Below are 16,006 nucleotides of genomic sequence, written 5' to 3' on the forward strand. Positions count from 1 at the left end.
CCACTGACTTTAAAACAACAGTATGTAGTGAAGTCATTTTCAAAAGGATGGAGTTTGGGACAGTTTGCACAAACATGCACAAACACGAAAATAAATGATTCCTAATTTATTAATTGCTTCATGGCAGGATAAAATCTTTGATTTGTGGATTATCATTGCTAATAAGGGTACCATGATCACAAGTGGTAAAAACAAATAGCAAATGAATAAAGTGATAAAAAATGTGATGTGCATCACAATGTAAAAAAAAATCAGAATAAAGACAACCACTGGAGAATACTTTGAAATCCTTTATTTTTGTTGAATACAAAAAAATATTTTTTTGTGGCCAGATAAATAGTATACATACAGCTTCAACTTCATATCTACTGTTTTTGTAGTTCATGTATTTATTCTGTAAAGGAAAAGCAAAACAAGACAGTCAAAATATAGGTAGGATTTGTTTTCATCTCCAGTAAAACACAACACACTAAACTGTGTAGACCACAGGTTCATATTTTACTGTCCTCACAACATTTACTCTTTTAAAAAAAAATCATCCGTAGTGACTTAAAGGAGGAAAACAAGAAAAGGCAGTCCCTTTAATGTGGGTGAGCTGTAACAGCCAATACGCATCATGACGAAAAGGTGCATCTCTAAAGAATTCTAAAGCACCTTAGCACATGCTCATGGAATGCAGTACAAAAAGGAGGTCTTGTTTATACATATATAACAAAGATTTATTTATAATGTTTTATATTTTTTATACATCAGCACATTATTCAGATGAAAGAAGCTGAGCTGCCTTGCAAGGCAACCAGAGTAAAAAGGCAGAGCTCTACGGGGTGGTCATGCACACATATAAAGCAGAGAGAAATGTAACTACAGGCAAAACAGTCCAGGAGAGGGTACTACCTGGGCTACAGAGCTGCATGGCAGGACTTTCGTTTTGGCAGATGAGGCTGTAAGCACTATAGACTAAGGCACTAATAAGCTACAAAAGCCCAGAAGGAAACAGGGGGGAGAAATGGACCCCCAGAAACACATTGACCCAGTGTTAAAAAGCTAAGCAGCATTGAGGGACTCCATAGTACATACAAAATGTATTCCCATCCAGAAATGGACTGATTCTTCTGCTGTTATGCAACAGTAACACCAGTGGAAACATTTGGCAAAAAGAACTTAATCTTTGTGCGCAGTGCTTAAAAAAAAATCAGTGCATCCTACAGTGTTTGCAGTGTTGAAAAGAATAAAACGTGAATATATTATTTGTTTGACAAAAAGCCATGCACTTACAGCAGTGGAATTAACTTTTCACACACTGCGAGTCTGACAGCTAAGAGTTTCTTAAAACTAGCTCCTTCAGATTATGGAGAGGTTTTCAGAGTAACTGCTCCATCCCAACTCTGGCCTAACACCTGATTCTAAAAGAATCAGATGTAAGATCTACTTAAGTACATAGAAACGCTCATATTACTAAAAAGAAATGAATAAAACAGAACTTTGAGACAATATTGAGATGGACCAGGCGCTGTAGAATATATTTTTCACCCTCTTTAAATTAAAAAAGAGCTTAAGCCTTGAGGATTGTTCTAAACACCAAACATCTACTGCCTAGTTTAAGTCACTGTATTTTACCGTCAATTAGCAGTTGAACAAGACTGGAACCTAACCAAACAAAAAAAAAAAACTTTCATTAAACAGGAGACGGAATAAAAATATTGCCCATTATCAAAGGGTAACAGATTCACACTCAGAGCACCAATTGATTTCCATAGTAACAGGAAAAGCATACTAGACTAACACTGTAAAACCCAGATCAGTTTTAAATTGCTTAATATCCTTCTTTTTCCCCGCACGCCCGATGACAACTAAAATGAACCTCCCAAAATTCTCAAAACATGCTGCCTTCTCAAAATGCTCTCGTGCTTACAAGGCAATACGAAAAAAAACCTTCTGTCACGCCGTTCTGAGAAATGGATCTTTGAAGATCCCGAAGCCTTCGCCACCTCACTAACCAGAGGCAGATGAGGCCTTTTCATTTGCTGACCCAGAGTATTTATTAGAAGAATACTATACGAGTACAACAAGAATAATATCAAGAAATACAATGAATTCATCTGCTGCCCCTGGAAGAGAAAAATCTTTTTATTTTTTTAAGAAAAAAGGACATTCTATGGTTTACATATTTTTTAAAAAAAGTAACTGTACATTTTTTTGCTTTCTATATAGTCTTTATCATCTAGCTAGCTAGACTAAATGTTAGTGGTCTATAATGCCTCCCTGATGTTTTAAATGTGTAGCGCATGCAAGACAATGGAAGGCAGAGTATGGGAAGCAGAAATTAAGCTACTTGTTCTAAACTATCATAAGCCTGCTTCCAGGCGCAATTTGACCATCAGTTGTATTGCATGGCATAGTAGGTAGATACTCTAGAACAGGGGCCTCCAACTTCAGTCCTGCAGAGCCCCAATTCAGCAGGTGGTACACCTTAAAACATCTAGTCTTGGAACAGACGGATTGTGATCAATTAAGCAGGTGTAGTGTCGAATCAAGAAATTCAGAGATCATGCGAGACCTTCCGGCCCCAATTAAGAGTTCTGTCTTAACTGAGCAAAATACAAGTTTCAAGACTACAAGATTAAAAAATTCTTAGAGTTTACTTTAGAAGAGGTGACCCCTAATTCTGTCTGGATTGTAGCTCTCCAGGAACAGAGTTGGAGACCTTAAGAAGCTTTAGAATATACAGTATATGGCTCAATAAGTACTGCAGAAGCAACTTGTAATAGGAACAGGATACCGTTCTCTATACTCCTACTCCACAACACACCTGGAACTGGTACAGTATGCTTCATTATCAAAAGTAAGCATACCAGTTCTGTTTTTTACTGAAACAAAACTGTACGCAATGTCATTTGTAGACAAATCCAAACCTGTGGAATTCTTGAAATGGTTACAAGAGTTCTTCAACAGAAAATGTCTTCACTACCACCCCCCCTTAAAGATTTTAAAGAAAGCTGATCAATTCTAGAGGCTTAGTAGTACTCCACTGAATGAAAATACTGTATTTGATTCAGTAAATCATTGGAACATTTTTATGAAATAAAAAGTTCCCTTAAATGTTTTGATGTGGTACCCCTGAAATGTGTAACTGTCATGGAGACACACATGTTCCTTATTTTTTAATAGAAGCATATAAAATAAACATTGGCACACACCATGAAAGCATTTCCAAAAATGTCATTTGGTGTACAGCAATAAGAGAACTACATTACATCAATTAAGGTAAAACTCCCGATGTTAAGAATCATCCAGGATAATTTATCATCAGAATACTGCAGATTGCTGAAGAATCCCCAACTGTTTGCAGTACATTTCCTACATAAATTTAGGCATTTGCAGCCTTTCCAAAGCTATACAAAACCAAAGCGCCTGTGTGTACTGTATTTCTCATTTTATTATTCTCCATTTTAAAATGAAGATGAAAAAAATAAGGACTGGGTCCTTCACAGCTTTTTTTAAAAGGTATTGTTTTCCCAGAATAGTTTATAATACTTCGATGTTTCTATATTCAACAAACTGAAAGAAGAAGAGAAAGCAGGTCCCAGAGTGGATATTTTAGAAGCTTAAGGAGTTGTTTTAATTATAAGACTACGTGAATTTTCATCTGCACCATGTATAAAATACACCTAGTCCTTCAGTCGTGTAAAGGAGCATTTTTAAGTTCCCGACAATTCAGATGCAAACCCTACGACAGCAATAGAATCCCCTCTTTAGCAGACGGACAGGTTTTCAGATCCACCCGACTGCTAATGAGATGCATCCATAGCCCCAGCTAGCGGAAGAGAACTGGATGGCTTTGCTTAAGCACTAGAACTCTTGGGTTGTAGAAGTAGAAGTGGTCATTTTTTTTTTTTTAATGGCAGTACCTCCAGCACACACACACACAGATTGGCTGCTGCTGGTTGCTTCACCAGTCACAGGTAGGCTGCAGTGTCCCTTTCAAATCAAAACAGCAGACGCGCAAGAGAGGCCCTCAGTTCTCATCCCCCCTCAGCTCGGTGGGCAGGAACTTGTACTGCTGCTGCCGGATCTGGGCCAGCTTCTTGCGGGCCTCCTCCAGCTCTCGCTCCTTCCGCAGCATCTCCTCCTGCGCGGCGATGATCTGTCAGAGAGGGGGGGGGGGTTAACCACAGGCCCTGCACCGCGGCCGGAGCTCAGCCTGGACACGTCTCCTCACCGGCTGAGCCCCGAGGTCACGGCGGCACCGGGCCCCCCGCGCGCGAACTGCCCTCGCGGAAACCTGGCTGGAGATGCCTCCCACCCGCGGCGGATGAAAGATGAACAAAGAGGCAAACCACACAGCGGCTCATTTTGTTTTTCCAACGAGTAAACGGATTCAAGAACATACAAGGTGGCACATGGCAGGAAGCCATCCAGCCCACGACGCATCGCGGGTAGATAAAATTAAAGGTGGTCCACCTGCTGCTTGAAGGAGCCCAGAATTTGGTCAAAATCATTTATTCCAGACATCCACAGTGGTCTGTGCAAAGTATTTCCTATTCCGTATCCTAATTAACTGTCTTTTAGTTTCAAATTGTGACCTCATGCTGGGGTTATGGTATGGAGTCTGAAGCAGTTCCCGGGTTTGATCCCATCTACAACACTTAGGAATTTATCAACTTTGATCGAACCCGGTCTCGATATCCAAAAAGAGATTTAGGTACTTCCACCTGTTGGTGTACAACTATTCTCCAAGACCAGGAATCATTCATGTTGCTTTTCTCTTAACTCTTACTGTGCCTACAATATCCTTTTTGTGGTAGGGTGACCAAGCGGTGAACTCAATATTTTATATAATGCCTTACTAAAACATTGTCAAGTTTGAGCATGACCTTATTTGATTTCAAATACACATTCTGCTACAGTATATACCAATGCATTTTACTACATTACATGCCCAGGGCTAATATGAAAAACATTCACATAGATATAACAAGTAAAATACAGACAACATAAAAGCAAATTAAAGGGTACTTTTAACTACTTCTTAAGGCTCAAAAGCCAATAAACTTCTTTCAAGGACAGTAAGACAGTAATTTCAGTAAGAGATGAAAACTCTTCTGTGACATGTGAATGATCTTACACTGTCTGAACTTGAAACTTATTTATTCACAAAACAAGGAAGCACACTTGTGGATTTGGATGAAAGTGTAGGATTAGTACTCGTCCACTTTAAAATGGGCAATTCGGAGATGGATACGAGCCCTGTTCTATCCAAGACATAAGTGGTTTATGGTAACTGTGGGGGTTCTCCAACAGGAATTTTCATTCTCAAGTGACAGCAAGCACAACAAAGAACAGAGAAACTAGGGCTTGGAAGTACTGGCCAAACTTTTAAAGGGCAGCTGAGGCTAGTAAGTATGCTGACATTTAACAGCATTCAGCTGTTGCAATGCTGGATGTGGGTGAAGATAGAATAAATAATAAGACATTTAAGACATCATCTGGTTTTTAAAAGAGAAGAAACATTAACATACTCTTTAAAAAAATTATATTGTAGAGCACCTTTTTATGTCTAATATGCTGAATCAATTTTAAAGCACATCCAAAATGACAATGTGCAAAGGCACAACTGAATTTCCCCCATGATACTTACAGTTTTTGTACTGTGGTACCACATGCACTTTTGACCACAAACAATTTGATTCTTACCCTGACTGGGGAATTTAATTGCCATGAACACATACTCAGCATATGTGAAAATATGATTACTACTAAGAGAAACAAACACTGCTCACCAGCACTCCTCACACATTTGTGAAGATGACATACCTGGGCAATTCCACCGACGAATTTGGTTTCAACCACAACAGCGTCGTCGTCGGCCTTGTCAAACGCTGCTTTCTGAGCTGCTCGGACCAGGTTATCCGAAGCTCTCTTGACAGCATTCCCAGCAGCCTTTGGTTACAGAACCAGATGTCATAAAACGGCGTTTCAACCACGTGAAAATGTGCCTAGATTTTTCGTTTACATAGATGAATACAAATAATTAAATCAAGAACGTTTTAGAGCAGTACTGAAACTGATGAGGCAGTAATATCAGACAAACCGTACCCATACTTACACATGGAACTCAAGTTCCAATTGCATCAGCGTTTTCTTAAAATAAGTGTGTAGGGGAGGATGCTAAACGAGAATGCAAAGTTGTAAATGATGCCTGAAGTGAGCCTCTGTGCGTGTTCAAATGGCTACCTGTAGCCTCCTCATAGCCTCCGAGTCCTGGTCCGCCTTCACTTTGCAGGCCACCAGCAGCTGAGCTGTAGAGGCAGCCACCTGCTTGGCAGAAGAGATCAGCTTCTCCTCACTGGCGTGGCCCTGGACGGAGGCGTTGGCAGCCTCACACAGGTTGCTGGTAGCAGCCGCCACCATCCGAGCCTAGGAAGCAGTGAAATCCAAGGCTGTTACATGAAGGAAAAACTCAGCTGCGTCCACAAATCCCACAATTGAACATGGGACAATTAATGAGTGTTTACCTGGTGGTTTGAAGTTAACTTCCCATTTTCACTACATTTCTTCCTAACTGAATGCTTTTCTTCTAGTCTCTCTAGTACATGGGAATTTTCCTAAAGCTCTCCCGAGAAGCCCCTGCACATGAACAAGAGAGTACTCACTGCAGAGATTAGCCCCTGGGACCACTGACCATCGTCTACAGCATTGGCAGGAATGGATCCAACCTGGGCAGACAGCAGAAATCATGTGAGGATTGTGTTAGAGCAAAGCATATTCCTTCATGCAGAACAGCTATAATGTAGTTATAAGGATCAACTGACAAGAACCCTAGGCTTCCAAACCCTTTCTTTATTGAGAAAGCTTCAATACGGCGTACTGTATAACACATGGTTACTGGAGAGCATTACGAGCTGAGAAATAAAACCGAAGACTGATTTAATTTTTGACATTGCATATACAAAGATAAGTGTGCTTTCACACCCCTCCATGCTTTTCTCATCGAGGTCAAAGACTGCAGCAATGTCCCTCTCCACCTCCAACAATGTTTTCCATTAGAGGGTATAATAACTGCTGACCTAAACTTATTGGAAATCTCCAGCTCTTCTGAGTTTACTGAACCTCTCTTTTGCTTCAGCAAATGCCACTTGAGAAACAGAAGCAAATCAACTGCTTTAAGATGCAGGACGCGGTTTCTGGCTGCTTCAGCTCCGTAGTCTTCGATCACACTTGACCTCGACGACTCTAAATCGGCTGGAGGTGACAGGTCCCTGGCTCCTGACCAGGGCTCTGCCCCTCCACCCTGAGCGCCAGGCGCGCCCAGCCAGACTCGGCCCCACTGCACTCACTTTGCCCTGTGCCACCAGCTCCCTCTGTGCTGCCGACGCAGATTTCACCAGGGCGCTGGTCGCGGCGGCGATGGATTTGGCCGCTTCCAGGATCTGCTCCTCGAAGTCCAGGTTTTCATCTGCTTGCTGTGAGCAAAGCACAGGCGTTAGTCCCACCTCCCATGATCGCAGCAAAGCAAGAAGAGCATCGGCGACGCAATGAGATAGAACATGCTTTGAGGGGGCAAAGAAACAATGTAATATCTCATGCGCTGCTGGGTTCGGTGATCTTGGAAACAGTAATCAGCAGGTCTGTGCACAAGTGCACAGAGATATGAAATGTGGACAGTATCTAGCTCTGTAATCTTAAATACTGTATGTAAATAGCCTGTTGCTGCTAGGAGCTTCCTTTGCACAACAAAACAAAGCTACTAGGGGATACTGACAGAAAACTTCAGAACTGAGAACCCCTAGAGGTGACCGACCACTCAGCGTTCTAAGATTTGCAGACTGCGTCCACGTCAATTATGGTGCCAGGTCTGGCACTTTTTCAGCATGCATGAGAACCTTAAAAACATCCATCAGTCCTCAGTCTCACATATTGTGGGAAGAATCAAAAAGTTTCATTTTAAATAGAAACCAAGGCATTTTTGAAAGTCTGTACATCAAAATAGTTTATATTACTGTGCCCAAGATCGAGGGGGCTAATAAGTCCATAAGGAAACGTTGCATGTCCCCTGCCGCAGTGTTGTGCGCCTAACTTCCCTAACCTAGAGCTAATACCCAAAAGAATGAAATCAATCCGCGAAAAAACTAAATGCCATCTGGGCTGAAGTGATAGGGTGGAAAACATTGTTTTATGTGATATAAATCACAGTTTGGACCTGCTGTATGGCACTCTTATCTTAAAAAAAAACATGCACCGTAGGAAGAGATGCCAACCGCGGAGGTCTGGCTTCCTGGAGATTCTATCTCAGCCCAGGGTCTGCCAACATGGCTGAGCAATTTTACTGTATGTATTTTGAAAAAGAGTACAAAATATTCCAGCAACGCCTTTGTTGACATTGGTGGACAAAGTTATTGCATCCCAGTCATTTTTACATCAGATGGTGAAATGAATACTTTTGCACCTAAAGAATGGAGTGCTTATCAGTCAACCCATCCATGTTAACAGTGTTTGACTGAAATGACTGTAAAATTTACTGTACAAACCTATGACGATAAGGACTTCACAGTCCTTTTTGCACTAACATGAGATGACTTTAAAAAGGGAGACATCTTGTGGAGATCTGAGGAGCAGAAAGTGAAACTCGACTTTAGCTCTGTTGCTGCATTAATGTTTCAAAACAAGCGCATCTCTTCACTTTGCGACCTCGTTTTAGAATTTTGGACTTGCTCATACATGGAGGATTAAAATAAATATTTAGGCTTTAATTTGGAGTGCCACCATTTTGATAACGAGAAATCTGTTTTTGAACTAACAACAGTCTTCAAACTGTGTCACAATCCTGTATATACATCTTAAACTCACATCTTGAAAGAAAGGGTTCCCACGCAACTCATATACTGCAGAATTAAAATTCCCAAGAGCAGATGGAAAAAAATAAATATCCATGTTCCTGTATATCTATAGGCTCTGACACACATGTTCATGAAACACTTTAACAGTATACACAAAGCACAAGTGTCTGGAGACAGGGCGGGACACTGTAGGAATATGTTTGATATATAGTTGGATTGAATAACAACCTAATATATCAAACATATCAGACAGAGCCCTGCAGAGAAGGCTTCCAGGTTTAAAATCAGCTTGAAAAACAACAGTGGGACATGCTGCTACTGAAGAAAAACATCTAATGCAGGGAGACAGAAGACTGGGGAGGGGTGGGTTCAGGATCAAAGGATGAGTGATCGCCCTGACTTTGTGAATTGTGTTACTGACATCTCAATTGCCTCTTCACTGCAGTTATCACCACAAAGACATGGGACAAAAACCCTGCAAGACGTAAACCGGCTCCATCTCAAATCTGCAGGACTGTGTGACACTTATGGCTGTTTGCTTTGGTATACTGTAAGGTCAGTCAAATATAGACAGTTCACAAAAAGTAAATTTCACCCTGTGGAAACAGTCCTTTCTCCAGATAAACACCAGTGGGACCAACTAACTCAAAATGTCAGAGTAAGACAACTCTACACACCCATACAGTTTGCACCTGACAAGAGGGCATTTTTCCAGACACCCCCCTCACCACAACTATAGCCAATGACAAAAGGATCCTTTTAGTTTTGGGGATGCTTCAACAGACAGGGCTATGTCTGGAAAAAAAACGTAGAGAAAAAAAGATTGCTTCTTTTTTTGACTCGACAAAAATGAGGGTAAATCTAAGAGATGCCTTTAGCAGCTCCAATGTAAAAGATGAAAAATGGAAAGGTGCACCTAAATTATATTAGATTATAATCAACTATTTAACACGTGAAAGCAGAAAAACGAATTTTATCGTAGCAGTCTGTTAGCTTATATCTATAAAGTGAAGTGGGACTGACTGAGTCTTTTAACATCGATTGCCCTTTCATTCAAGAGCATCTTGCACTTCTTCCCCTTAATTCAGAAAAACAACAAACAGAAATGTGCAGCTGAGCAGAGTTACAACATACTGTAAATGTAATCCCTGTACAACACACACCACTATTTCTCTAGCATACTAGGTGGGGACGGACTTGGCGGTACAGTACATCCAGGATGTTAAAATGATCCGCTGCGCATGGAAAGTTAAATCTTCTTTCACTATAGGGCGTGTCTCTTTTTGTTTCAGCAATTTCTGAACAAAAAGATGTGCAGGAAACGTGTACAGAGCCAAACACAGGTTCAGGACAACGGCAGAACGTATTGGTGTCATACCTTAGGCTTGGCCCTGGGCTTCAGCTGCTCCAGCTTCTTAGCTGCGGCCTCTATAGAAGCTGCCGCCCCCAGCAGCTCCGTCTCGGCGATGACAGTGGGGTCTTCTGGGTCCACCCATTCGTTACCTGGAAAGGATATCAAAGAACAGTGAGAACTGGTCCTCAGCCAAGAGCTCAGATTTCTAAGCGTGCAAACACATCCAAAATAAAAGACAGAACTTGCACAATACAGACATACAGTAAAGGACATACAACATTTACAAAGGAATCCACAAGAATCACCACCATAGTCATGTTACACGTCCAAATGTCTTCTCATGTACGAGTAAAGGTTATACATTTTTTACTCTTTCCACTTATGAAAATGTAAGCTTTAACAAAAAAAGAATTGCTATATGGATTGTAAACAGTTCTACGGTCAATACAGACTTTAAAGTGGGCTCAGAGTGTGGCCATTGTGAACAGCTTGCAAAAACAGATGGAATGGTTGTTTTTTTTAGATTATGTTGTGCCTGAGGGAACAAAAACTTGCACCCTCCCCCCCACTGCCTCTTCTGTCCAGGAAAGACGATCTGCAAGAACGGCACGGCAGAATTTGAACTTACCTCCATCTGAGGCAAAAGAAAAAACAATGTGCATTACTACAGGGTGATCCCGTGCCATTTGCTAGGCTCATGCCATTGCAGTAATAGGGGGAAATGATGAGTATGAAAGAAGAGCCAGTACCGCATTAAGCCAAAGCGAAAACCACTTTCCTGTGACGTTAAATCAGAACCACGAGGAGTAAGAATTAGCCTTAAAACTACAATTAAGAAAAAAATAACATTACAATGTCATATAGAGAGAATGTAAACTACATCACAGCCACATGGTACTGGTTTTAAAAACAACCTTTCTATGCACTAATAGCCGAAATGGGAAGAAAAAAATTCACAAAGGGAGACAACTAGCAGTCAGAATCAATCTTAATTCTTAAGAGCTCAAGATACATCAGTAATGTCAGGCTCCGGCTGTATAGGAGGTCAGTGACAAAGTTTCCTGTTGCTCTGGCTGGCCACAGTGCGCTCACCTTTCATGGCCTCTGCTGCCTGAATGAGCTCGGTGACAGCTCCCGCCACGCGCTTGGAGAACACCGCCAGCTGCTGCTTCAGCTCAGGGGTGGGTTTCTGAAGGACCTGCACAGGAGGAGAAAGGGGACAAACCCCCACAGTCTGACCTTGCTCAGATCACCACGTAAAATAAAAACGGGGGAAAAAAAAAATCAGAGACTCAGATCAGATCCGATTTTTTTTTTAAAAGGGGCAAATCCATGCCCCTCATCTGCCTACCACCAGCACATGTTCCAGAAGCTCTACGTAGCCCACGGTACACTCCGTGCCAAAATGAAGTGCCCGGTTTCTCACTTCCTCGCTCACCTCCTGGTGACAGGCAGCTTGCTGGAATTACAGGAAGACACACCCAGTATGAGCAGTCAGAATGAGAGATTTTTTTGTATGCGTTAAGCACCCTGCTGAGAATTACCCAAAGCAGTGCAGTGCATTTCCCCTCAGATGCATAAAACACTTGGAATTGTCATTTCCTTATGATGCAATGAGACTCCTAGACAGGCTCCTCCAACAGGCCCACAGTCAGAGCCATGTGTCATTTGACATGCTGCAAGCAAGGGGAGTAGCGCGTCACTGCTGTAGCGAGAGACCTGGCTAACCAATCCCACATTCATCAGCTGTACTCAGGTGGAGCACTTCTGCTCAGGAAATCCCTATAACAGCTGGCTAGTGACGAGAGCCAGGCCCAGCCTAGTTAAACCTGGGCTTAGCATCTGCTCTGAATGAGTGCCTATTATTTTTATGGAAACAGAGTGAAGAATCACAAAGCCATTATGTGAATGTGCTTTTTTTGCAGCCCGAGATGCACTATACAACTTTAAGGATAGTTGACATTCCTGAATCAACCGCTTCTGACAGAAATGAAGTGCAGCAGCTGAATAAAACCTGCTTTCACTACAATGGAATTCAATCTGACAAACATGAGAGAATATTGGGATTTTTTAGGAAATTGATGTTGGCCCCCTTTCCAATGGTTTAAGGCAGATTGCCTTTTTTCAGAACCTGAAAAGGTGAGTGTACTGTACAAAGTCATTTACGAGTCTTTAACTCATAAAGCAACAGACCTAAATGCAAAAACAAAGAATTTACCTATCAATTGAAAAGAAACACTTTAAGACTAAATGAAATAAAAGCACCAAGATTAAACCGATAAACCCTTAAGAATCACACAGTCCACAATTAAAGTTTGCTTTCCAGAAGAAATTAATTTTATTTTTCAGCAGGCTTTTCAAGGTATTCTGATGAGTCTATATCATGATCTTTACAGCCTGCCTGGTAGATGCTTGGATATTTTGACCACAGCACAACCACATCTTTTTGGTAGCTTTTCTAAGGTTTACATCCAAATATGCCTCCATTTGTTTTCTTTCAACCATTCACAAGGTTACCTCTAAACCTGTTTAGTCTTGAAGAGAAATGACTAGAAGGAAACCCCATACCAGTTGCCAAGGGGACTAATAAAGCCAACTCAACAGACCTCTTCAGAATGAGCAACGAAAGATGAACCAGAGGACAATAGAGGAAACCACACGGACGTTCACTTAAAAGCAAGAAGAGGAGGAACCTCGCTACCAATAATGTGGTGGGGGTCTAGAGAAGTTGTAACTGGTATCCTAGTCTCCTTCAAGAAACAGCTGGATGAGATCCTTAAATCAATTAGCTTCTACTATAACTAGAAAACGGGCAAATCTTGGGCCCAATGGCATTTCTCTTGCTTGTACTGTAAGTTTATGTTCCTCAAAACGTGGAAAGCACCACCCACAACAAGTTCTATTTTACCCCAGACGGAGGGAGTTCGAACGCTCGGTGGTTTATATTTTAGGCGGGGCAGACCGGCACCGAGGGTCCACTAGAACGTCACGAAGTGCGGCTGTGGAGTGAGGGGGGGCTCTCACCTTGCAGGTCAGCAGCATGTCTGAAATGGCCTTGCGGCTCAGGTTTGCGGTGGAGATCACATCCTCCTGCCGCGCCGAGTTTCCGGCGGCCACGGCTTTGGCCGTTGCCGTGGTGATGCCCTTTGTCATGCGGATGAAGTCCTCAGGTGTGGATGTTCTCTCTGGCACCTCCTTCGACTGGAACACCTGCAGAGGCAGAGCAATAGGCTCACTGCTTTGAAAAGGCACATGACAGCGTCTACCGCGATTATGAGGCGTTTTGTTTTCAGAAATAAAAAAAATGCAGTTCTCCTCTACCCTTTCAAAACATGCATAGTTACACTCCATATACAATTAAAAAAGAGGTGCGCCATGTTCTTAGAACAATTTAGTTACACAATACCACTTACAGTACTATGACTATTCAGACCGAAGAAGGCTTCCACTTGGTTACAGTAAGTTATCGCTGATGCGCTGCTCTTTACCTAGCTCTGGTAGATGCAACGACAGTTACTGCACTTCCATGCACTACTTGAAAAGCATTATTGTAAAAGACCCAGACTTTGCTTTGAAGCGACACTGACAAAGGATAGCAACAAATCTGCAGGGGCGATGAAGATTTGCGAGTTGATTTCTTCACCGCGCAGATCCTGACAAACAACTCGCTAGAGCTGCTGCTGCAATTCATAGGGAGTATAGCCAGATGGCGGCAGGTACTTCAAGATGCTTTACAGAGGTAAATGAAGTTTGTATAGATCCCCGACGGAGCTGGGATGAGTCAGATGAGCACACATAAATCAGCTTTCGTTTGCGCTAGGTCTTGGGTTATGCTGCAAGGATGCATAAGTGCTCTGAGCGCATTACCGTCAGCTCCTGTTTGATGCATTCAATGGTGGCCTCAAGAGCTCTCGTCCCCCGAGTGGCTTCGTCCTCCACAGCCTTCACCGTCTTCAAAAGCGAAGTGACATTCGTCACCATTACCTGAACGGTACAGGAAACGGGCTTTTAATCTCTGGCGGATTACAAAGTTGATGAGCTGCAAGGCGGCTCTTTGCTGGTGGCACAGAGTACAGAACACTTATCTTCTTTGAATTGGCAGTTAAACCTAATACACAGGGAACCAGGAGCAGGCATCAGTTTGCCATTAAAAAGTGACACACCAGAGCAAACAAGAACTTCCACGTGGCACAGAAATACTGGCACCACTTCCTTGAGGGACGGGAGTAAAATGAAAGCAGGTTATGTGAATAGTGAACCTGTAGATCACAATGATTCGGTTAAATTAAGGTTGAAAACTCTACATGACTGCATGCAGGATACAATGTGGGAAGCTGAACCGCTAGATTTTAGGGTACAGAGGTGAAAATCTCTTACCAGTGATGAGATTAGAACGTGCATATGAAAGGTTTTATATTATTAAACCTTAAGGGGTTTTTGGTATGCACACCACATGCCTTCAACTAACTGCTCACCAGGATGTCTTTAATGTTCGTATCTGAAACAGGAGCACTCCCATGTCCTGTGGCCGTGATTCTTGTGCCTTTGTATAACTAGGGGCAGATTATATTATTGTACAGAACCCTTTATAATGTAAGGCAAGGCTTCAGAACTTCGAAAGGCCTTAGTAAAACTTTTATGCACATCATTTAATGTCTAAAAATAATTCCCAGCGATATTGAAAGAAGTTAAAAAAACAAAAGAAAATAGGGATTTCCTATAATTTCTACTATGAGCTGCTACTTTTCTTCCCCTCAAATACAAGGAGCTTTCACTGTTACCCTCATGAAAAGAACACAAGGGATGCCAATCCTGAGGAAGAGTGATCAGATTGAGCTCCTGTATAGAAATCCGGATTGGGAGTATATGACTATAAGAAAGAGGGATGTGCTTGTTTTCAAAGGGGCATTAATGATATTCTTCTTGATGCTCTTCATATAAAACACTTAAATTCAAGAGCGAAAGACAAAATGGGACCTAAGGGACCAAGTGCACCGACAGCTCAGGTACGAGCCGCTAGAGAGAACGCCGTGACGAAGGTAGAAAGATCAAACACTTGCGATCCTGTGGTGCTGCTCCCAGAAAGCCACAGAATGCATTTTCCATTCCCCCCAGTCTGCTGATGACAACAGCCCCAAGAAGACGACGTCCTGCCCCTGGGCGGTACCTTGGCAGCGCTCTTCAGCTGGTACATGGACGGGTCGTCGGCTGGCTTTCCTGCAGCGCTCTTCGTGGCGCCAATCAGCTCCGCCAGAGCCTTGGCGACGTCCTTCACCGCATTGATCAGCACCACCTGGAGAAACGAGCAGCACAGGTACGCGGCTTTAATCGTACGGGGACCTCGGCAGAGAGCTCTCACGGCTCTTGGAGCCCCATCCTGCTCATATTACTTGTGTTTCCGGGTCATCCGAGCCGATGCTGGCCGCGCCGAGCTTCACCACGTCCGTCAACTGGGTGATGGTTTTGGCGGACGACTGGGCAGCCTGCGCCAGTTTGTCCTGACTGGAAGCAGCACCCGCCACCAGCATTTTGGTGTCTTCAACCAAAGCCTTGGCAGTCTTCAAGATGTTTTCTCTGTGTAAAAACAAGTCAACGCTTAACGAGCCTTACAACAAATGCCATAAATTGAAAACTCACCTTTATCTGAAAACAACAGGGGGGTCTCATCTGCAGTCTACCTTTAAAATATGATTTTTATACCAAAGAAGCAGTTTCCACCTTTGAGATTAGCTCTCAGCCATGCAGTAACAGTCGGAAAGCACCAAAAAATAAATCAATCAATCAACGCTGTATTGAAAAAAAGCTTTTATATCCA

General features: G+C 42.5%; 1 protein-coding gene across 5 annotated transcripts in view; it reads right to left on the reverse strand.

Annotated features, from left to right (window-relative positions):
* Window positions 1-277: 277 nt before the first annotated feature.
* The window catches only part of tln2b (talin 2b), a 135,635-nt gene continuing 119,906 nt past the window's right edge, over window positions 278-16,006 (reverse strand). For 4 of the 5 annotated variants that reach the window (XM_069190710.1, XM_069190711.1, XM_069190713.1 and 1 more), the window contains exons 47-59: window positions 15,582-15,765; window positions 15,359-15,484; window positions 14,667-14,744; window positions 14,059-14,175; window positions 13,216-13,401; window positions 11,543-11,650; window positions 11,284-11,389; window positions 10,216-10,340; window positions 7,338-7,463; window positions 6,654-6,716; window positions 6,235-6,417; window positions 5,815-5,940; window positions 278-4,144 (exon numbers count right to left, since the gene is read on the reverse strand). In XM_069190710.1, the coding sequence (XP_069046811.1) occupies window positions 4,016-4,144; window positions 5,815-5,940; window positions 6,235-6,417; window positions 6,654-6,716; window positions 7,338-7,463; window positions 10,216-10,340; window positions 11,284-11,389; window positions 11,543-11,650; window positions 13,216-13,401; window positions 14,059-14,175; window positions 14,667-14,744; window positions 15,359-15,484; window positions 15,582-15,765 (1,657 nt within the window). In that variant the 3' untranslated portion in view covers window positions 278-4,015. The remainder of the gene's footprint in view (window positions 4,145-5,814; window positions 5,941-6,234; window positions 6,418-6,653; window positions 6,717-7,337; window positions 7,464-10,215; window positions 10,341-11,283; window positions 11,390-11,542; window positions 11,651-13,215; window positions 13,402-14,058; window positions 14,176-14,666; window positions 14,745-15,358; window positions 15,485-15,581; window positions 15,766-16,006) is intronic. The other variant, XM_015343674.2, reaches the window with a different exon arrangement.

This window comes from Lepisosteus oculatus, chromosome 5, assembly GCF_040954835.1.
Source record: "Lepisosteus oculatus isolate fLepOcu1 chromosome 5, fLepOcu1.hap2, whole genome shotgun sequence".
NCBI lineage: Eukaryota > Metazoa > Chordata > Actinopteri > Semionotiformes > Lepisosteidae > Lepisosteus > Lepisosteus oculatus.